This window comes from Cinclus cinclus, chromosome 8 (assembly GCF_963662255.1).
Source record: "Cinclus cinclus chromosome 8, bCinCin1.1, whole genome shotgun sequence".
NCBI classification, from domain to species: domain Eukaryota; kingdom Metazoa; phylum Chordata; class Aves; order Passeriformes; family Cinclidae; genus Cinclus; species Cinclus cinclus.
Window position 1 is genome coordinate 26144598 of NC_085053.1, and position 22795 is coordinate 26167392.

The window sequence follows — 22795 nt, forward strand, 5'->3', positions numbered from 1 at the left end:
CCATGGGAAGGACAGGAACCACAGGAGGCCAGACCAGCCCACAGGGCTGTGCACAGCGCCTGACCCCGCAGCCGGATCCCAACCGCTTCACAAATATTTACCTAGCTGGTTTTTAAACAAACCCCAAATGCCAGAGAGTTTAAAGTCCATGTCCTAAACAGCTCCTGTCTTGCTCTTGCCTGCCCTTGGGTCCCCAGCTGCCTGCCCAGGAAGCCTCCAAGCCCCCGCACCCTGCCTCAAGCCCTGGGTTTGAGGAAACTGCAGGGAGCAGGCTCCTGCTTGGTTAGGCAGCCGGGCTGGAGGCAACACTTGTGTCTCTGATTTGATTAGGGACATTCAGGCTGGATGATGCCTGAACACGCAACCGATGCATTTCAGAGGAGCCCTCATGTTGAGGAGCTTCCATATAGATTCATTGCAGAAAATAATTAGCCATAATTAAGGGCTTCTGGTTTATGGCCCCAACAATTGTTTAAACAGCAGAGCCCTGTTCAAATTAGGTTCAGGGCTCACCAATTAATACTTCTCTACCCTGCTATGGTTTAGTTTCAAACTTCTGCTCAGAAAGCAGCCTGGGCTGCTCAGATCAGGGCTACTACTCCTGTGAGCAGGCAAAGGAGATGCATGGTTGGGCCTGGCCCCAAAATCACTTTATTTTGAAGCAAAAACCTGTTGCGGTAAGAGAAGGGAAGAAGGAATGGAAGTATAAAACTGATGGGGGATATGACAGTGGATGAAGAGCAAGAAAAGGTGTTGCCAGTTTGTAGATGGCTCTGAGACATGACGTGGCACGGATGCTCATGGCACAGACGGATCAGCTGGAATCTTGGCTCACCAAGTCTGAGTTTGAGGCAGTTTCAGACTCTTCTGTGTAACAACTACCCACCAGGCCAGCCCCCGCCCCACCTGCGGCGCTCCCTCCCTATGGACAACATATGGCACGTCTCACCTCATTAGAGACATAACTAGCAGAAATAATAAGCAAGTCTTTACACAAAATCTGAACTAGTGCACCAGAACAAGCTCTTCAGCACTGAGGTTTTTTGGTGTGTTCCACCAAACCCTGTTCCAAAATCCAGCTGTGAGTCCCGTAGCCTGCTTGTCCTTCACGCCACCAGCCTGGGCAATATCAACTGGGCAAAGCAGAGTTAAATGTGGAGATCAATATTCATATCAAGGCAGCTTCTGAGAGGTTTCAGTTGGTTAAGTAGCCTTGAGATTTTGGCTATGAAAGGCAGTGCTGCTGACGTGGCCGTAGGTGCACTCCGGGGTCATCTATACAATTGCGATCTCCGGAGGAAGTTGCTGACGAGAGGGAATCATAGAATCATTTATGTCAGAAAAGACCTCTAAGAACATTGAGTCCTACCGTTCCCCAGCACTGCCAAGCCCACCACTAAACCACATCCCCAAGGGCCACATCTACACAGCTTTTAAATGCCTCCAGGGATGGCGACTCTATCACTGCCCTGGACAGCCTGTTCCAAGGCTTGACAAGCTTTTCAGCGAAGAAATTTTTCCTAATATCCAATCTAAACCTCCTCTGGTGCAACCTGAGGTAATTTCCTCTCATCCTGCCTGTTGCAGCAGACCCAGGCTGCTGGGATAGGATGCAGCTACCCCTCACAGGTGGAAGCCTGCAAGCAGCTCCACAACACATACACTAGAACTTTACTTTTTCCCACTTTTTAATTAACACCAGCCCTCTGTTAGCACTGGTGAAGGGGTGTCCCACTGTCCACCATGAGGCACCACACTGTGATGCAGTCCCATCACGCAGTCCCACCACGCTGGACCACACAAAGGACAAGAAAAGAGAAGCCCATACAATGGCCTGCTAGGAGTTTTGTCCCCAGCATGGTGGGGGCATCATATGAAGATGCTGGCCCTTAGCCTGGACAGCTTCTCCTCTCCAAGGCAGATCCTGAAGCCACCCCAGGGCCACCAAGGAAAAGACCAGATGATGCTGCAAATCAGTAAATCTTTCCAGTGTTTGATTTGAGGAAAAACCATGTTTTCTCCTGTGTCTGCTTCCTTCAACAGAAAAAAACTTTAGAGACCCCTAGGAGCAAAACCCCAATGCTCCTCTGTCACCCAAAAGGGCATCTTCATAGACATGTGGGGCCTGCCCAGAGGCACAAACCAGGAGCACCACTGGCTCCTGCCAGCTGCAGAGTTTTTCTGAGTGTGATCGAGGAGCACCGTGGGAAGCATGCACGGAAAACAGCCATATCATAAACCAACTCAACTTCATGACCTGAACGTTTTAAGACATAGCAGGAGCCTTTGTACTGTGGCCATAAGTGCAATATATCAGTTAGCCATCGCTTCCACCAAGATCTAGTGCTCCAGATCTCACAGCAAATGCTGACTTAAAGACCCATATCAAATACATTATGATACCACTGCTTCCCGTTACCCACGCTGATGATTCAATTAATTCAAAAAGACCAGTGAAATTTAATTTCACCATTAACCCTGCAACTCCCAGCAAACACCAGCTGGGAAGGCAGCAGCCTCTTGCCCAAGTTTGGATGGACCAGAGAGGTAAGAAGAAAGTAAAGGGGTAAAAAATGAGGAAATACAGATGTGAGAAGAAAAACAGGGCAAAGTAGGTTTTTTTTCTAAACCCTCTAAAGGGGTAGAAATATAGGGAAGTTTGCAGGAGAGACAGTGAGCAGATGAGGGGTTGCAGAGCAGCACCTCAAAGGGTTTAATTGAGGCTCTTGCCAGGAAAGGTTCACTCTTTCTCCTTTCACCTTCTTCCATCAGCACCACTCAGACTCACAGGCTCCTGCCCAACTCCAAAGACAAGCGCCATGGAGAGCACAAAATACACCAGCAGACACCCTCCGAAAAGGGCAACCCCCAGAGCCTGCCCTTGGATCCATCAGCAGGGCCAAGGGTTAACAAGAACCATCAAATGGAGCGCAAGCTGTTCTTTCACAGGGGTAAAAGGTTGCCCTTTGGAGCTCTGCAGTGATGGTCTGCACGTAGGCTCAGCCTCAGGTCAAGTGGGGTTCACCCAGGGCTTCATCACGCAGCCCAGCTCACCACAGAGGAACAGCACAGAAGGGACACGGCCGCCCCACGAGCTTCCCTCCCCGACACGTGGCCGGAGAAGAATAGTTAGCCCAAGCAGAGCTCTCCCATCTGCTTTTGTTTTCCACTCTTCAGTCCTGGGCTCTGCTAAAGCCCCTGAAGTCACCGGGCATCTGTTCTCCTCCACCCATCGCAATCTGCCAGCCAGCGCCGCTCTGACAGCCATCCATCACGCCGTAATACGCTGACCACCAGACCCAGTGGGACATCATTTTCAAGTCAAATGCAGCAGTTAGCATAAAATAAAGCATTGCCCTGGTTTGTTTTCACCCCCACCTTCCTGACGATCCTGCAGCTGCAGCAAGGGATTCAGTATGCAACAAAAGTGAAGTGGGGGGGGGGGGGGGAAAGAAGGCACAGGAAAATGGCAATTCTACTCTTCTGAGTCATAACAATTATGACGTTGTGATAAGAAACGTTTTCTATGAATTTTTAAGTACCAGTAATCCTGTTTTGCAATTGTCCCCCGGGAACAAGGCGACAGATTGAATGGGGCTGACAGTTATTTCCATCCTGACGAATGTGGCTCCGACGCACCGTCCCCGCCCTCCAAACTTCCCGGCCCAGCGCTCATCCCACTGCACTGGCTTGTTTGGTGGAGCTGGCTTGGCCACTGGTGTGACTGAGGACATCCTCAGACACCCTCTGAAACCTCCCCACCAGCTCCAAGCCCTAGGCATGTACTCTTCTGTGCACCCATAGAGCAGAGGTGCCATCCAACAGCGCACACAGGGAGGAGGTGTATCTGTGAACCCCTTTTCCCTGGACACACAGCCATGCCCTCAAGAAACCTTCAGCTGTGAGCTACGAGGTGAGCTGAGCATCTTGGTTCCTCTGATCCTGCCACAGCAAACACCCTCGGAGGTCCAGGGAAGATGGGGATCAACAGGGAAAGCGCTGCTCGACGTTTCGCTACTTGAGATTCCAAAATTTTCAGCACCACTCTCAAACTCTGCAGATTTATCTCATTGATACAGGAGAGGAGGCGGCAGGAAACACCTTTTTGTTCAAGTCTTTCAGTCTGGGAACAAAACCAGCTCCTTTTACCTCTTTTGTAAAATGAGCACCGTCATCAGAATCAGTGCCGAGGAGCGAATTTGTTTTGCAGAGGATCAAATAAATAATGGATGACGAAGGAAAGCTGCCACGGCGAGACTGCTCGGGAGATGCTCTGCTCTAGGCAGCCTTTCCAAAAATGCTCCTAACAGATCCTTACACTGGCTCCAACTCCAGCAATGCTCCCAAAGTCAGGTACCAAGGGGTGCTCCAGCCAAAGTGACACTCTACAAGACATCAGTGACTCGTGGCTGTTGTCTTTGGCAACCCGTACCAAGGACAGGAATGTGTTTTAATTGCTGCCAAGCAAGGAAGGAGATGTGGGATGTGCTCCTGCAAACCCAGGGCATCACATGGGCCCTGGGAGTCCAGTAGCCTGGCACAGAGCAGCATCCCTACAAGAAAACCCAGCTTGCTGTCCTGTGTTGGCTATTCTCAGCCACTAGCCTGACAGTAAGTCTTAATCTTTTCAAAAATCTATTTTTTTTTAAAAAAAAAAAAGAGGAAATACTAAGTTTCTGCTTCCCTGCAAGCAGTCACCCCATTCTTCTGCCACCTCTGCCCTGGAATGGCTCTGTGCCACCACGCCAGCGCCCAGCAAGTGTGGGAGTGATGCCACATGCCCACCTACAAGGGAAGCCTGGGCCTTCAGTGCTCTATAGCCAGGAGACAGTAAAATCAGCCTGTCAATTTACATGCAAATTTATTTTAGATGCGACAGAGAGCTTACAAAAGAAGGTGTACTAGATGCTGTTTGCTTCTGCTAAGGCTGTTGTGGTTTGGCTTCCAAGGGCAGTGGATAGGTGAGCTTGAGGGGTAGGTGCTAGGACACAGAGGCTTTCACCTCTGGATCCGTCTCTGGCTGAAACCCAGCTCCCTAAGGACCAAAAACCCTCAGTGTGAAGGCACTCCAAGCTGCTGCTGGTGGAGCAGTGGAAGCACACAAGTGTGCCCACCACCGCTGCCCCTCTGCCTGGCAAGTTCACCTTGATAGGATTCCCCCAGCATCCTTTGTCTTGAGCTTTGTTTCGCTTCCCTGAGCCTGGGGAAGCTTTCCTCCTGTCCTCCTCCCCTCCTCCCTGTCCCCAGCACCCAGCAGGTCCCCGGGGCGGTTTCTCAGAAAGCGCAACCGTTTCTGCAGAAAGTTTGGCAGTTTGGGCCAATGGCAGGAGTTTCTTTAATCAACTCAAATGGCGTTTTCTGCAGATAAGTCTCCCACTCTTGGCTGCCAAGAAAAAGCCAGCTGGACAGCAGCAAGGAAAGAAAAAAAAAAACAACAAACCCAACACAACCCCCCCCCACAGAGGCTGCAAAGTCACCGCACAAGCTCGCGGGGTGATTATTTATAGCCTTTCCCTCTGCAAAAGCCAAAAATAATTGTTCCAGCCCAATTAATGAATTTCTGAACGCTGGGCTCAGGGGTAGCTACCAAAGTGCAGCACTTTGAGCTACCTGCAACATATTGGGCTTTAGAATAATGTGTTTAAGAAGGGAGAGAACTTATTGTGCAGGAGCAACTGCAGACAGAGAAGAGAGGAGTGAGAACATGAAAGCAGCAGCCCTGCAGACCCCAAGGTCAGTGGGGAAGGAGGGTGAGGAGGCACTCCCTGAGCAGAGATTCCCCTGAGCCTGTGGTGCAGACTGTGGTGAGGCAGCCGTGCCCCTGCAGCCCATGGAGCTCCATGGAGGAGCTGAGATCCACCTGCAGCCCATGGGGAACCCCAGGCTGGAGCAGGGGGATGCCCAAAGGAGGCTGTGACTCCATGGAAGGGACCCACGCCGAGCAGTTTGGGAAGAACTGCAGCTTGGGGGAAGGACTCATGTTGAAGAATTTTGTGGAGGATTGTCTCTTGTGGGAGGAACCCCATGCTGGGGCAGGGAAGAGTGGGAGGAGTCCTCTCCCTGAGGAGGGAGGAGCAGCAGAGACAACTGTGATGAACCAACTACAGCCCCCATTCCCTGTACCTCTTTGGTGCTGGCAGGAAGGAGGAGAGGCAGGGAGAAAAAAAACAGGAGTGAAGTTGGGCCCAGAAAGAAGGGAAGGTGTTTTAAGATTTAGTTTGTATTTCTCATTATCATTTTCTTATTTGACTGGCAATAAATTTATTTTTACTCCAGTTGAGTCAGTTTTGCCTGTGACAGTAGCCGGTGAGTGATGTTTCCTTTCGTGGTATTTTCTCTCCCCTGTCCACCTGAGGAATGACAGAGTGGCTTTGGGGGGCACCTGGCACCCAGGTGGGGACAGCCCATCATCTGCAAGTGGCACCTGGTGAGGGGGGATGGCTAAAGGCCATGGGCAGCTCTGGAGAGCCCAGAGCTGCGGGAAAGGCAGTGCTTCCTGGATGCCAGGGTTTGGTGAGGACGTGTCTTATGAACTAATCTCCATGGGGCTGAACTGAAGCTCCCAAGAGCTTCCCCAGTAAAGGGCTGGGCTCTAACAAGGTTTTACTATGGCCAAGGCTGAACTCCAGAAACTCCTGTGAAGGTGCGACCACGGTCACCAGCTGGGAATAAGTGTAGGAAAACACTGAGTTGGGATCCTTCCACCCTGTCCCAAATCCCAGCAAGACCAGAAGTCTTCTGCAGCCCCCTCCTCAGGCACCTTTCCCAGACATTTCTGCACTCCCTCAGCTTCCCATTTCTTCTCATAAGCCCTCTGGTTTTGTTTGGAGAATGTTATTCCTTCCCCACAAGCTCATGGCACTCATGCCTCCACTGCCTTTTCTATCAGCAAATCTGCATTTGCATGGAAAGGGGGGGGGGGGGGGGGGGGGGGGGGGGGGGGAAGCACCAGGTATCCTCTCCAAATTCCCAAGTTCTGCAAGCAAACCTTCTCTAATATTAAAAAAAAAAATACATGTCCTGGTTTTGGGTGGGATAGAGTTAATTTTCTTCCTAGTAGCTGGTACAGTGCTGTGTTATGGATTCAGTATGAGAACAACGTTGATAACACACTGGTGTTTTTGCTGTTGCTAAGTAGTGCTTACTCCAAGTCAAGGACTTTTCAGCTTTCCATGTTCTGCCAGTAAGGAGGTGCACAAGAAATGATGAGGGAGAATGGCCAGGAGACCTGACACAAACTGGCCAAAGGGATGCTCCATACCACAGAATGTCATGTCCATGTTCCCCCATAAACTGGGGGAATTTGGGCAGGAAGCTCAGGGACAGGCTGGGCATTAGTCAGTGGGTGGTGAGGAATTATATAGTGCATCAGGTATCTGTTTTATGTTTTACTTCTCTCTTTCTATCATGTCCCTTTTCATTCCTATTATTATATTTTACTTCAATTAATAAAATACTCTTATCATAATCCATGGGTTTTACTTTCCCCTCCTGCCCCCCATTCTCCTCCCCATCCTACTGGGACAGAGGTATGAGCAAGATACATGGTACTTAAAGTGGTTTAATCCCAACCAGCAAATCATACATATAAACATACCCCATATATATAGCATGGGTGACAAACATTCACAAAATAAAACTGCTAGTGGTGGAGCCAAGCCAAGGGGTAGTTCAGGGCTCCACAGCTGCTGTCCTTGCTGTCAAAACTGATCTCCCAGGATGGGTATCACACATCCTGGGAATATTCATCTCTTGGCTACCCTCTAAACAAGCCAACCACCCACAACCCAGCATGAGCTCCAGGCACAGCTGCTGAGGACATGGCTGCCTTTGGAGGGAGAAAGTCTGGGTTCCCTCTGCATCCCATCTCTGTCTGCTGGTTTGACCCACTGGGAAGTCTCAAAAAAATACCAGTTTTGTAAAAACTGGTAAAGAAGAGAGAAACCCAACTGCTCTGGTGGCTCCAGCTTAAGAGCCAGCAGAGGAACTCATGTGAAAACCCAGAGATGTTCCCAGAGCAAACCCACAAATAGACACATTTCCTTCTTTTTAGAGACAGCATATACTTTTTCCTTATTGGGGAAGGAGTTTTCCTTTGGTATCCCACTTGGGAGGACCAGATGTGTCCTGCTGAGCTGCTCTCCATGACAGCAAACAGCCAAGGTCCCCATGAGAGGCACCCTATGCTACAGCTGCCCTGTACCAGCAGGTGCTTCCAACTCAGGCAGCCAGCAGAGCCAGAAATGCCTAAACCCACCAGAATCCGCCCATTCCCTTCCACATCCCACCCCATAACCATCTTCACCCTCGGATGACCCACAGAGAGAGAGACACATATCCTGCTGGCACTCTGCATCCATGGGACACCTCCAAGCAGCACAAGTTGGGGCTCAAGCATGCCAGTGTGGGCTTCAAAGCGACCTAGAGGACCCCAGATGGGAGGAATTCGGGGCAGGCAGACCTTATCTTTACCCCTGCAAAGCGTCGTCCCCCCCTTCCCGCGAGGCAGCGCCGGCTCCAGCCGCTCCCGCGATCCAAGCGGAGCAGATGGCACACGCAACACTTACGGCTTCGCTTTCCAGCCGCCATCGCAGAGCTGCTTCTCAGCAGGGCGGAGGCGGGGGAAACGGCTTTTTTTTTTTTTAAATACATTTTCCCATGGAATTCTGTTGTTTTTTTTTTTTTTTTGTTTTGTTTTCTAAAATCCTCCATGCATAAGCCTGTGCTTGAGCCCCGGCAGCGGAGCACAGCGCTCCGTGGAGAGATGGTGAGTGCTGGCTGATTGGCAGCCTGTCCGTCCACGCGTGCCGGGGGACCAGGCTGACCGCCCAAAATCCCCGCTGAGAGGGACAAATCCTGGAAAGCCTCACAAAGCAGAGATGGGGGGGTGGGGGAAAGAAAAGAGATGAAGTGATAAAAAAAAAAAATGAAATAGGGCTTTCTAGGGATTCTGCTGGCTCGCCTGGATTTCCTCCCTTTGCCTCTGCCATCCCAGCCCTGAGTGGAGAAGACCCAGAGGGAAGCGGAGCTGTTTCAGCTCCCTGGGACTTTGGTCCTCCTGTCTCCACCAGGTAAGATGAAGCAAGGGAGATGCTGTCCCACCCAGAGTGATGACAGGCTCTGGGGTCATTTGCCAGCCTGGGCATCAGACCTGGGCTCCAGTGTCAGTAGATGCCATGGTCCTCTCCTCCTACTCCGATGGCTCAAACCAGGTTTTCTACTTCCCACTGGAAGCCAACACCTCAAATGAGGCTGGGAAACCATAAATCTGGGCATCGCAGACACCAGATTGCTTTCAGCAGCCGCGCTCTGCACAGAGCTCGGCGATAAGTAACAAAAAGTCTGTGCTTTGCACCGCTGATTTCTTGTCTGGGGATGCATAAAACCTGGAGATGACAGATCAGCACCTCGATCCAAGAGCATCCCCGCCCTCGCTCTGCCGGAGAGGCGGGTAAACAAAGGCGGCTCTCCCCGGCGTCCGCAGGCAGCTGCCACCGACGCCGTGGAGCAGTGGGAGGGGGAGAAAACAAAAGAGGTCTGCACATTGGGATCTGCGGGAATGGGATGCCCCCGGCGCTATCCCGGCCCTTTTATTCCACGGGTACCCAGAGGGAGTTTGGCCCCAACCCTTTGGACACCTTCCTTCCCTCAGGGTGCCAAGGGCACAGCCACACTCCATAACCACTCAGCATCCAGCAAGGGGGAAAACATCCCGGGTTTGGGCACAGAGAGCAGCTTGGCCATCCTGGCAAAGAGCTCAGTGATGATTTGGACCAGGATGCAACAGTCCTGTGCTGACGGGCACTGTCAGGTGTGACCAGCATCCATTCAAATCCCGTGCAGGACTGCGCAGGCAGAAGTTTGAGCCTCCATCCAATGGTGCACAGAGATTTATCAAGGCCAAATCAGACAGGCAAGTTTTGCGATGCAGTTTCTTGATTTAGATGGCTCCACCACTGGCAAGGATGAGCAGGTGATCACCAATGCTTTGCACGGGGTGGTCACTACAGCAAGGGAAGAGGGACAGCGCTGGGAAATGCCAACTTGAGGATGTTTCCAAAAAAAAAAAGAAAAAATAGAAGGTGGCCATGGCTGTGGCACTGAAACACTCAGTCTATCTATCTGTGCTGGTTGTACCACTTGGCCCAGTGAGCCCAGAGCAGCCAGAATAATGCTGCCACTCTCCTCCCAAAGCTCAGCAGCCTTCCCCAAAACCCTGGTTGGATGCTGCATCTCAACTCCCATCACCCTTTCCAACCACTGTGCTTCCCTGTTCATGTTTGTTACTAGAGCCCCTCAGACCCTGAAACACAGAGTCTGGAAGTGCCAATGAACACACCTTTAGCTCTGGGGCCACATGGATTATTTCCTCTGGGGCCACCATGGCAAATCCTTTCAAAGGAGGAAAAACAAAGTAAAAAAACCATCTTTACAGTCCTAAAGATGAAATAATTATTACCTGGGCTGTGGGAAGCTCTCTCCCCCTTTCTGAGCAAGAGCTCCCAGGACCCACCATTGCCCAGGAAGGGGACAGTGCTGCTGGCCCCTCTGGGGGCTTTGCCAAGGAATGTCGGGGGCGGCAGCGGGGGGAGCAGCGGCGGTGGCGGTGCTGGGAAGGGAACCAGCTGGAGAGCCGCAGCCTCATGAAATAATGAAATGCCAAACCAACCCCTGCATCTTCCACAGTCTCTCAGGTCACCTACCAGATTAGGAGGCCTGTTGCTAAGGCAACCATATCTTGCAAGTGCTAGCTGAACTTCCCCATCGGTTTTAACCCTTTAAAGGAGCAAAAAAAAAAAAAAAAACAAAAAAAAAAAAACCCAAAAAACAACCACCCACCAAAAAAAACCTCCCTAAGAAATACATATAAAAATAAAATGAAGGGGTAACGCTGCTGCTGCAGGCGACCCACAGGAGACCAGTGGAGGTGAAGGGGGGGCAGCTGGGAAGGGGAAGCAAAGGGAAGGCGCCCCAGCAGCCACCTCCCGCGCGGTGCACGCCGCGCTGGCTCCCTTCCAGGCAGCTAATAAAATTATTCGGCATCCGCACACGCACGCAAGACCCAGCAAACTTTTGATGCGCCTGGCAAGGCAAGCAGGGGAGTGAAAAAAAAACAAAACAAAAAAAAAAAATCCCCAAAAATCAAAACAAAACAAACCAAAAAAAGCACTCCCCCCCTCCCCAAAAGGCAACAAAAAGTCAGGTTATGCATATGAAACGGGGGCAAACAAAGCAAAAATGGAACTTTTTTCGTTTGTATTTTTTTTTTTTCCTCTGGTGGCCTCGCAGACGCCGGGCAAGCCGTGATGCCTCAGCAAGCAGCCGGCAGCGCGGCGCTGCACAGGAGGGGACAGATGGCCAGCGCAGAGATGTCGGGATGGAGGCGATGGGCACCCGTGGCCACCCCACCAGCTCTGCTGCAATCCATGGACACGAGCATCCAAAACAGGGATACACGACTTGTGCTCTGCAGGCATAAAACAGAATAATAACAACAGCCCCTTCTGCACGCAAGGATCGTGTCCCAATGGGATGATGGGGGGGGGGGGTTCACGGGTTCTTCATCTGGGAGAATAAAACCCCACTCAGAATGCACACCAAGCAGGGAGCTCTAAATCTTGCAGCTCGCTGGGTTAAGAGTGAGGCCTGTGAGCAATAAGGGAAAGGGGAAAAAAAAAAGAAAAAAAGAAAAAAAGAAAAAAAGAAAAAAAAAAGAGGGAGAGGAAAAAGAGGCATGGAAAGGAGGAGAAAATGTGGAGCGGCATAAATCAGGCGTGCGGGGGGAGCACAGCAGCACGTGCTGCGTTCCAGGCGCACAGGCAGCGCACGCGGATGGCTCCTGCCTGCCAGGGTGAGCACCGGGAAGCACCGGTCTCGTGCCCCACAGAAAAGGGTCCCCAGCCCCTCCTGGTGCTAATTTGGTGTGGGGTATTGGTTCTGCTGGACAGCGCACCGGCATTTCCATGGTAAAGTCTCTCTGGGAAAGAAAAAGGCTCTGATGGTGGTGGTGTAGGAGACAGCCAATGGCAAAAATTAGAAGGGTTTTTGCACCCTTCTTCCCACCCCTCGGGTCAGGTTGGGGACAGCAGGTGTGACAATTCCTGCTGAATTCCCCTCAAATAGGAGAAGCAAAATGGAAACTTGCTCCCAAAAGCCACCGTCTTCCCACCAGCCTGCTCCAAATTCATAATAAAGAGACGGGCAAGGCTCAGTGCACACCTAGCTTTGCTCCCAGTGAGGGGCTGCAGTGAGATGGGCTTACACCATGCTAAGTGGCTGCTGGTATTGCTGCCTGGCTGTGATCCTGCCCTCTGACCTCACCTCCATGCCAGCACCCCTGCACCCTGCCAACCAGCTGACAGGAGAAACTTAATTAGCCATGTCCATCAACCCCAAACATCTGTAACCAGCAATATTTACAACCAGAAATAAAGAGGAGTGACCTTCGCGGTGTTGAAAGACAGTTGGGTTCTTGTATTACAACAGTGGGGACAGGCAAAATTCATTAGCTCTAATAGCCATCCTTATAACCAGATTAAGCACAAAGGCAGCAACTCCATATTCCCTGACCCGCCACCATCCCCATCCTGAACAGAGGGGACCTCCCCCTGCCACAGCACTGCTCACACAAACCCCAAAGCTGCATGTTCAGCTGATGTTTATGCATGTGGCCATCTCCTTCCCTCCTACCTGGAAAAGACAACACCCTGGCTCATGCCACCCCAAGGGCTGGGACACCAAGCTGGGGTCACATCTCTCCTGGTCCTTCTGCAGGCAGCTGTAAGGAGATGCTCAGCTCCCATATGAACACTCTGGATGGAGGTTCCAGGAGTAAGCTCCCTGATACACCAGGAATGCTGTGCTGGAGATGTTTGCTTACAGGACACAAGCAAGAAGCACCCAGTTCCCAGAGCACAACCCTCCAAAAATCATCATCATCACCCCTCCCATGCTCAGACATCCCCAGGCACGAGGGGTTTTGTCCTGAACACACAGCCAAAGCTTTCACCTCTGGCTGAGAGATCCTGGTGGTGCCAATCACTGGCCAGCAAGCCAGAGCCTGTTATTTTCATCAGAGGATGTTCTCTGTGGGGAACCTCAGCGGCCAGCCAGGAGGAACAAGCCAGTGGAGAAAACCTGAGCCTCCTAATGGCTTTTCCTCCACCGGCTCCCACAGAAGTGTGAGGGCAGCTCCTTCTCCAGAAGATGAGTACCAGCGGGGCCAGCTTTTTTCTCCAGCGTTCAGCAGCAACAAGTCAAACTGCTTGGAAAACACTTAAGGTTGGGGGAGAAGCTTCAAATGGACCAGGCAGACGATACACGGTGCTGGAGCAATGGTAAAAGTTAAAATTAATTAGCTGGCAGGATGACAAAGAAGCCATTGTGCAGCACAGTGGAACAATCCAAGTACAAAGCCTTTATATAAGTCATGTTGAAAACTCCTTGATGACTGCAGGTAAGGACAGACAAGCTGTCAGGACGTGCCACAACACCCTGAAGGGCTCTGGGACAAGCAAGTAAATCTGCTTTTAATGATGAAATGAGCCCTGGGAGCCTCAGCTTGGACCTTCTCTCCAGCGGAGACTGGCAAAGGTGTGAAGCACCTGGGTGTTATTGGTGCTGTAATACCCAGGATAAAACAAAACCATCTGTTTTGGGGTTTCCATGGAAAACTGTGCTTGAGCTGGGCTAAAGGGACCCATATGCACTGTGAAGCAGTGTTTGCTTCCTTGTGAGCTCCCAGCTCCATCCCCAACTGTACCTCACATACCACATCCCTGCCAAAAGCCTCCCTGATGAGACCAAGCATTTTAAAGTGTGACTGTCCCTGCCCTAAACCAGACCCCAACAGGGTGTCACAAAGTAAGACCCACCTCCTGGTTCACACCTTGCACAGGAAGATCCCAACAGCCAAAGTGTTTCCAGCACCAACAGACCCAGGTGCTGTTCCTGAGGGAGGAGCAGGCACTCCCCCAGAGCCACAGGGACACAGGAACAGAGCTGAAGCTGTGATGGAGAGTCCCCACAAGCTGCCACCAGCCATGACCTCCCTACCATTCTGCCAGCAGATGGGCACAGGGAGGCTGGGTGTGATTTACACCCCATCAGCTGCACAGCTCTCTGGCAGAAAGGAGCCAAGGGGGAGAAAAGACCCTATCTCTCCTTCCTGCTGTGAGCATTGCTCATGGGCAGGGAGATGAGGGGGTTCAAGCAGCTTTTGCACTAGAGGCTGTCTTATCCAAATGGGGCTTCCCCCCCCAAAAAAAAAATGATGAGCACCCAGGGAGGGCTGGGCAGAGCAGGAGGGCAAGGAGGATGCTCTGCTGGGCTTGGCAGGGCAGAGCAGTCAAGTGTGACACAGCACCCTTATCTGCCCACCCCAAACCAGGGTGCTTCAAGGAAGTGCCCTGCCCCCTTCCTCAGCCTGCCCTGCCCTTTTTTTTTAAAAAAAAAAAAAAAGGCAAAAAACAACCCCAAACAACTAACCTCAAGGCTGAGCTAAAAACCACTGCCTGGGGCAGGAAACAGCCACCTGCCTGGGGACACAGCTGGGCAATGTCAGCTACCCACGGGGTGACAGAGGGGCATTTCCCACCTTACAGTTACTAGAAACAGGTAAATAAGTAAAACCAAGGCTTGGGACACCCTTGCAGCAAAGCTGCTCTGGAAGGGAGGAGATGCCAGACAGCCACTTGCCATGGTGGGCAGCAGTCAGTGCTGGACCTGGTGACCCAGGTACAATGACAGCCGTGTGGGTGGGAGCTGGGACAGGAGTGGGGCACAGAAGGAAATCCCTACCGTGTAGGAAGGACTGGCTGTGGGCTGTTGTATCTGCTGGGAATGCCATGGGATGCCAGCACCCCAGCTATGTTGGGCAGGTTGTGCTCACCAGCAAGTCAGAACTGATGCAGTACATCCCCCTGTTTCAGTTTGTAGCCAAAAAATTCCAATTATAGGTGCGAGCTCAGCCTTGAGAGATTGTAAAAAAACGAGCCCAAATCCAGGGAAAATGGGAAGGAAACACCCCCCCCCTCACTCCCGACCCTTTTTGAGGCAGGCAGGAGGGGTGGTGAGAGCTCATTTTCACTACAGAAAGCTGCTGCACCCCAGGAGGAGAGGCACCAGATCAAATGTTTAAGGGCTGATGCAGAAACATTAAGGAAAAAAAAAATTAAAAAGAAAATGTTAGCTCAAGACACAGCCAGAGGTCTTCCTTTGGACTTTATCTTAAGGCAACAGGCGCAGCCTCACACGTGGACGGACAGACAGACAGACAGACCTAGCGCACACGCTCCCACCCAGCCCAGGGAACACAGAGGTGGAAATCACCTTGCTAAAAACCACTGGTGGTAGTGGCAAAGGTCATGGAGGAGGAAGAGTAAGGCAAATGGGAGGGTGCTGGATGGCCGGGCACAAAGCGCTGCTCTGTCACACCACTCCAAAATATACATGCACATTTCCCTCTATCTTTATCTGTGGAATATGCACTATTAAGATGTACATATGGATATAACTGCATATGTATACATTCTTTTTCTGCTTAATTTCGATACAAACAGTCACCATGCATGCCACATTAAGCTCAGGCAGGAGAGTGAGCATTTCTCCTCTTACTAAATAGAAAAAAAAACCAAAAAAACAAAAAAAAAAACCCAAAACACATATATTCATTAAGTGCACAAAACCAACACAAAAGAAAAGTTGGTCTTACCACACAGACCTGCACGCCCATCCAAACCCAAATCTTACCCAAGCCACACAGGAGCCCCTCTTGCCCTGAGAGGCACAGGAGAGTGGTGTCACTGCTCTGGGGATGAGAAGAGGTGGCAGTGGGTGTGTGGGTAGGCAGTGGGGTCCCATCACACACAGGAAGCAGCACCCAGAAGCTCTCCCATATTTTGGAAATCCTCCTTTGACTGCACAGCTGCAGCTTGGAACTCAGCTCCTGGCAATTGTGGCCACAACCAGGAGTTTTGAGAGAAGGAAAAAAAAACATGCTAAACCCTAAACTGAGGCAGAAGTGAGGTATTTGTTTACTTGCAGAGACATTTTTGCTCCCTGCCAGCCTGGAGGAAAGCAATGTTTTTTCTGCTCCACTGAGACCTCAGCCCTGGTGTCCCCCCACAGATCTTCAGGGTGAGGACTTGGAGAGAGAAGATTCTGGGAAAGAAGGAGCAATGTGCCCGTGGGCTGAGCAGAAGCCTCAGCAGAAGTCAGGGAGCCTCCCTGACCACGAGTGGGATGCTGGCAAGGCAGGTGGTGTGATGTGTGGGGATACAGCCCCATTCTGTGTCCTGTGGGCAAGGCAGGTCAGATCCCAGCACCAGCCAGGCTGGACACAAGGTGCTCTGGGCGCTGCACCGCTCTCTCTCTACCATCCTCTCTGTTCCTAAGGAAAACCAGGCACAAACAGGGCTGCAGCAGCTCCCCCCCCCACCCCCCGAGCACTCCCCACCAGCGAGGGCTTGCACAGCCGGGTGCCATTTCGGCGGTGCCATTTCGGAGGTGCCAGCTCTGCCGCGGGGGCGTGAGCGGCAAGAGAGCAGAAACAGCCAGAGCCCCCCGCCCGCTCCCCAGGACCAGCTCCGGCAGCTGTTTCCAATAGAACCAGAGACAGCTTTACAAGAGAAAAATAGGGAACAAAAGGCAGGAGAAAATCCAAGTTTCCAAGGTAAGGAAGGAAATGATCAGGAGGACAGGAAAGTCCCACTCGTACCCAACAGACGGCGTCCTGACCTAACACCTCCCCACTGCCCGCCGCCGGACAAGAGCGCCCGTGCCGGCCACAGCTTGGCACGGTGGCCCCCTGGCCCTCTTTGTTCCTGCAAAGGGACCCCGAAGGCCGGGGAGGGCAGGGCTGCGAGCTTTGTGCTCGCCCGGAGCCCGGCATCTGCCGGGGGCAGGCGCTCCCCCCGCCTCGGGTCCCCTCGCCGGCCTCACCGCGCTCGCCCACGTGGCCGCCGGGGCAAACAATGGGATGGCGCTGGCAAGGCCTTCCTCCTCCTCCTCCTCCTCCCTGCTGTAGGCTTTGCCTGACACTGGAAGCTGGCCCCTCTCAAGCACCGGGGGGGAAGGGGGATTAAAAAATACTATTAAAATAAAAAAAACAACAAAAAACCACAAAAAAACCAACCAAACAAGCAAACAAAAAAAAAAAATCAGGGAAAAGAAAAGAATACTCCAGCCTGTCTCACCGCTGCACACAGGCTCGTGCGAGGCGAGGGTAAGCTGACCTGCACGCACGGGGATGGGCAATGGGGCAGCAGGGCAGGACTGCCATGGGCAGCGGGCAGACCCCAGCACCCAGCCATGCAGAGGGTCCCAACTCCTGGCACAAAGCCCCACCTGCCCTCCCATCCTCAGGCACGACTGAAGAAATCCTCCCTCCCCTCCCGTCCTGCTCCCGGTTTTTTTTGGAGAACCCCCTCCCGGACTGGAGCCAGAGAAACTTTGTGTGTTTGTACCATTTGTTGATATAAAATCCATCCCCTGCCTTATTTTTGCAGAGGCACTCAGGGTGGGGTGGAGGGGGGGAAACGTCTGTTTCTATTTGAAACCGTCAAAATTAGCATTCAGTAATTAAAAATCACACCCTTTCTCTTAATAACCTAACCAGCATGATACAATCAGGTTGTGCCAACTCTTTAATCTAATTGACTAATTACAGATTTTAATTTAGTCAGTTACTGAACAACTGTTGACAATTTGTTTTCATTAGGGACAGAACAGGATAAATATTTAGGCTCCCCAGTCAAAGACTAAGACATAAGCTCTGGGCTCTGACCTCCGGTTTCACAATGGAGCCTTCTCCACGAGCATCACCCGTGGAAAGGTGCTGCTCTGAAATGCCCTGGTTCTGCTGCTGGTCAGCAGGAAGTGTGGAAGTGGAGGTTGTTCTGCCATGACAACTGATATTGTTTAAAATATAATGTTAAGCTAGTCCATCTCTGCATGGTACTCCAGCAAGTGTGGGCATTAAAGGACACCCAGGCTCACCAGTACCCTAAACAGGGAGGGAAGGCCAAGCCCAGCGCTGCTTTGAGAGGGAATACCTGGATTTATTTATTATTGTTGCAATTTTTTTTGAAGTGATGTGGAGTTTTGCAGCTGCTCCTGGCAGCCTGCCACTCCTGAAGGAAACTCCTCTCTCCGGTTACCTACCAGGGAACCCGTCCCTGCAGCGTGGAGCTGGATGGAGCCCAGACACAGCGCAGTCTCACATGGAAACAGGACAGAGCTGTATGTGCCACTGCTGAGCCACATGCCCAGGGCTCTGTCAATGCCTGTGGGGGCTCACAAGGACTACACAAAACTGTTCCCAACCCCTGTCCCTGCCTTGCACTAAACCTGCCCCAAAAACACCTCTTGTCCTACACAACATGTTTTCAATACACTGGCTGCACACAACAGGAGAAGCTCTCATGGACCATCACCACCACAGAGGTACTCATAGATCAACACTCTCACACCTACTGGTCCCACCCTAAGAGCCACGGGTGCCTTGAGCAAGATCTTACAGCCCTCACTGTCCTGGAACAAGAAGAGAGCCTAGCGTGGGAGAGGAGACCAAACCCTTCACGCATGAAGAGCATCCCTTCCCATGGGTCCCACAAGGTCATGTCACCTTCCAGGGCACCATGCCATGAGTTGGCCACACAGACCCTAGGGAGCAGATGGTGCTATGACAAGGAAATGCTCTACTGCAGCCCAGGAATGCCAGGCAGTGACGTTGGGACAGGGTGCCTGTCCCACAACTGGATGGGGCATGATTGGCAGATTCAGCATGAAAGAACCACCCCGGGACACCCCCAGTCTGTACAGCCAGCAGACCAAAGTACTTCCAGCCTCTTGGGCTTCACCTTGCTCCCACCAAGCACACTAACTCCAGCAAGCCTGAATTTTCCATCCATCCATCCATCCATCCATCCATCCATCCATCCATCCATCCATCCATCCCCATGAGCTTCCAAAACCTGAGATCTCAGTCTAAGGGGAACTGTTTCAGACAGGGGAAAAAGGAGGAGCCCTGGTTGTCCCCAACCAAGACAGGAAGACAGGAGCCCCAAACACACAATCTTTTCCAAGACCATCCACCACATTTCCAGCAGCAACCACCCTCACCGCTGCAGAGCATCCTTCTAGACCCAAGTTCGAAAGAACTGCAGCAGCTTTCCAAAGTTAAAAACAAAAACAAATAAATCAATATTTTGTGTTAATGGCAAGCTGAAGCCACAGCTCCGCAAATCTTGTGGTGCAAAGAAAACAGAACTTCAAATGCTCCCAAGTACAGCTCCTTCTCCGGAGGAAACTGGGGGTACAGAGGAAGAGAATGATTAAGTCTAAGTCTTCATCAGCTGAAGGCTACCCGGAGTTTTTCTCTCCTGCATTTTGACGTGAGATGGCTGTGCAGGCAGAGCAATACCACAAAAAAGTATGTAGCAACAGTCAACTAGATTTAAGTTCATTTTCTGTAGCTCGAGGCCAAAATCGACTGAAGTGGTTCTGGTGATCAAGTTTTCTGCAATTCCCCTTTCTGTGTATTAGCTCTTTGACAGAAATTCACTGCGGTATTTAAACTGGCAGTCATCACCGCTAACTCAAATTGTATTGGCTTTCACGGCGTTGAAATGCTCAACTGCGACCAGCCATCAGCCAATTCCCAGATAACGCGGCAGCTGAAATCCCCTGTCATGACGAGCGATCCCGTTGCAAGCTCGCCGGCTCCAGGAGCGTGCCAGAACGCTGGCATGCTCGCCAAGGGACTTGGAGGAGCCTAAATCAATGGCTACGGGTTGAGTTTTAGGGGTTGGTGAGTGCTCGTGGGGCTGTTACCTTGGATAAACTCTTTGGGTATAGGTGGAAGAGGATGACTAACAACCCTCCAACCAACACAACTCCATGGTGGTGTTAACATACACACAGACCTGCCAGAGGTGGAAGGGTAGAGCAGAGAGCATTCCTCCTGCCTGTGGCAGGTGAACCCCCACTCTCATCACTCTCCTTCCAACAAGCACTTTTCTACAAAGTCCCAGCAGGCTTTTGTCCAAGCCTGGGAGAAAAACCCTAGGGGAAAGGTAAAAAGCCTTTTGGCTTTTTACCAAAGACCCCCCAGTTTTCAAGGGTCCCCTCAAAAAAAAAGAGCGGGTAGGATTTCTCCTTACTTCAATTTCTCACTGAAGATTTAAATACTCAAAACTGGAGGGAGAAATTGGCAATTTGTCTTGCTGCTCCTAATAGTTTTCACACAGTTATGCTGGAAAATGAAGTGGAAATGACACACCATACAAATCCCACCATCAGCCCCCTGCTAATGAGAACCACTCCCCCTTCCTAAGGGCTTGTCTACCAGGCAAGAACCCCTCTGGTGCTGGCTCTGGCAAGGTGACATGCTAGGCATCCCCTCTTTCTGTCCTTACAGTACCACAGTCTCTGGGTTCACACACACCCTATTTTGGGCAAATACCAAGCAGGACACACAGAGCTTGCCCATTGCTAGGCAAGTGTAAATACAATGCTCTACCAACCTGGGGCAAAACTTAGATTGGTATATTTTTAACCACAACCACCACATGAAGCAATTCATGACTCACTGATCCAGCCCCATTTGGGGCTCATATCCTATTTTAGCTGTCATGCACCACTGATGGGTCACTGGCTTTGGGGTATGACACTGCCCACCATGATCATTGGTACCAGCAGCCAGTCCCGGAAGCTGTAGAGAAACAAGGCTCTATTCACACTCCCATGGTTATCATTCCATTCTTTGGTCAATATTTAAGTTTTGGCCAGGTAGGTCCCTCGCCCTGTAAAGTACATGCTGTGCCAGGAAAACACCACGCCTCAGAGAAGGACTGTACCATGAGCATCCGTCACCAGCCACGCTGCTTCTCCACAAGGAGAAGCACAAGCACTGTCTTGGGGCCAAAACACGCCTGGGGAAACCAAACCAATGTCACCAAGTCAAAGCACAGGGGAGTGAAAGTCTTCTTAGGAGCTACCCAGAAGGTAAAGCACTTGGGGCTGTTACAAAACTGCATTACGCCGAGAATTAAAAACAATCAGGATTGTGTCTATTTACTGTGAGCTTAAAGCAATGTGTATTAAAGAAGTTTATGCGAATCATCTAATGCACTCAGGCCTATTGTTAGAATTATTACCAAGCTAAAAAAAAAGATTAATTTCTCTAAATATACTAAATCCTCAGACACGATGAGGAGGCTGCTGTGGGTGGAGTATTGCCATGTCTTGCTTGCTAATGTCATCCTCACCTGTGGCTCTGCTGCCCAAAGATCTACTTTTTCCCTGCTCTTGATGAGCCCGCTGTCCTATCTGAGCTCCTAAAACCCCCACAAATTGCCCTCAAGCATCCAGGAAGCAAGCAGAAGCCAACAACTGGTAGATGTGCTGCTGGTTGTCAGCTCTGACCCTTGGTTCAGGAGTTCACCATCTTAATCCAACCCAGTGAAAACAAGCAACATAGACAGTGGCCGCAGGAATGGACACACAGACAGACAAACTCCACCTAGCACATACCCAGACACACTTCTCCCACAACCCAGCCGGGTGGGAAAAGAGGCAGCTCAGCAGCCAGGCGAGCCTCTCTGGCACTGCCCTTGCCCCAGGGCAACTGCTGTGTCCAGTGCCAGCGTGTGAGAGCGCCATGGAGGTCCCCGAGACACTCGCCTGGCAGTGCTCGCCAGCAAACCCTCACACATCCCAAGCCAGGCATGTCGAGGCAAGGAGAAACTTGGGAAGGGAGGAAAAATGGTTTCCATACCACAGTCTCCCTGGAGCAGACAAAACCAGCTCCTGCTATGAGGTTTAAATGCACTTGACTGGGGTCCAAGCCCGCAGCCAGGTGACTAATCCTTTGATGCAAATTCCTCCCAATGCTGCGAGTGCGGGACAGGAGTGGGCAGCCCACCCATCGCCCACTGGGGCGGACATGCCACGCACCCCTACCAAGAGGGGTTCTGTGGGAGATGCCTCAGACTCAAGCATGCCACCCCAGAAGCATCATCCATCCCAGGGTGACGCTGCCACCTCCGCAGAGAGCAACCCAAACCACGGAGAGCCAAGACGCTCAACGACCAACCAACGGGGGTCTGCAACACCAGCTTCAACAAGACAACAGCTCTCCCTTGCTGGGATCCAGGGAGGATTCAGGAAACCAAGGAAGCCTCCAGACCTGCCAAAGGCAGGGAGACATTAACCAGGGCATTCCAGCTCGGTTTGGGGAATTCCCCCTTCTTCTCCCCACCAAAAGCCAACCCCCGCCCACCCTGCGAGGTGTCCTCAGCATGAAACCTCTCACCATCACAGCGGCCTCAGCATGAAATACCTCACCATCGACCCTCTATAAACGCTTTGTTGTCCATTGCTATGCAAAACTTCTTAATTCTACCACTAGACCGAATGCCTTTAAGTGCTTAAGATAAGTATCTGAGCTCATTTGCATAATTGCAACATTATGAAATACTGCTCAGTCAAATCAGAACATTGCTGGTTAAAAAAAAAACCTCACGCTTTTTGCCAGTCGGTTATGTTAGGCTGGCTCCCGGTGCGCCGGAGCTCCCCAACGCCGTAATTACCGCGAGGATTAGAAACTTGTTACTCACGTAGTCATGAAAGGCTTTGGCTTCACTCGAATGTTCACAAGTGTCTCGCCTTTCAGGAGCTGCGCAGTACAGGTCCCAAAACACGCTGCATGGCAGGGAGAGAAGGGAGAAGAGCATTTACTCATCAAGGATCAGGCACCCAGGTCAACACAAGTGAGCGGCTTCCCACCCCCACG

The 22795-nt window shown here is 51.5% G+C and overlaps 1 protein-coding gene across 26 annotated transcripts in view; it reads right to left on the minus strand.

Moving 5' to 3' along the window:
- SSBP3 (single stranded DNA binding protein 3) overlaps positions 1 to 22795 on the minus strand; it is a 55457-nt gene that overhangs the window by 31511 nt on the left and 1151 nt on the right. For 24 of the 26 annotated variants that reach the window (XM_062497141.1, XM_062497131.1, XM_062497147.1 and 21 more), the window contains exon 4: positions 22620 to 22704. The exons of the other annotated variants lie outside the window; for them this stretch is intronic. In XM_062497141.1, coding sequence (XP_062353125.1) covers positions 22620 to 22704 — 85 coding nt within the window. The remainder of the gene's footprint in view (positions 1 to 22619; positions 22705 to 22795) is intronic. 26 annotated transcript variants of the gene reach the window in all.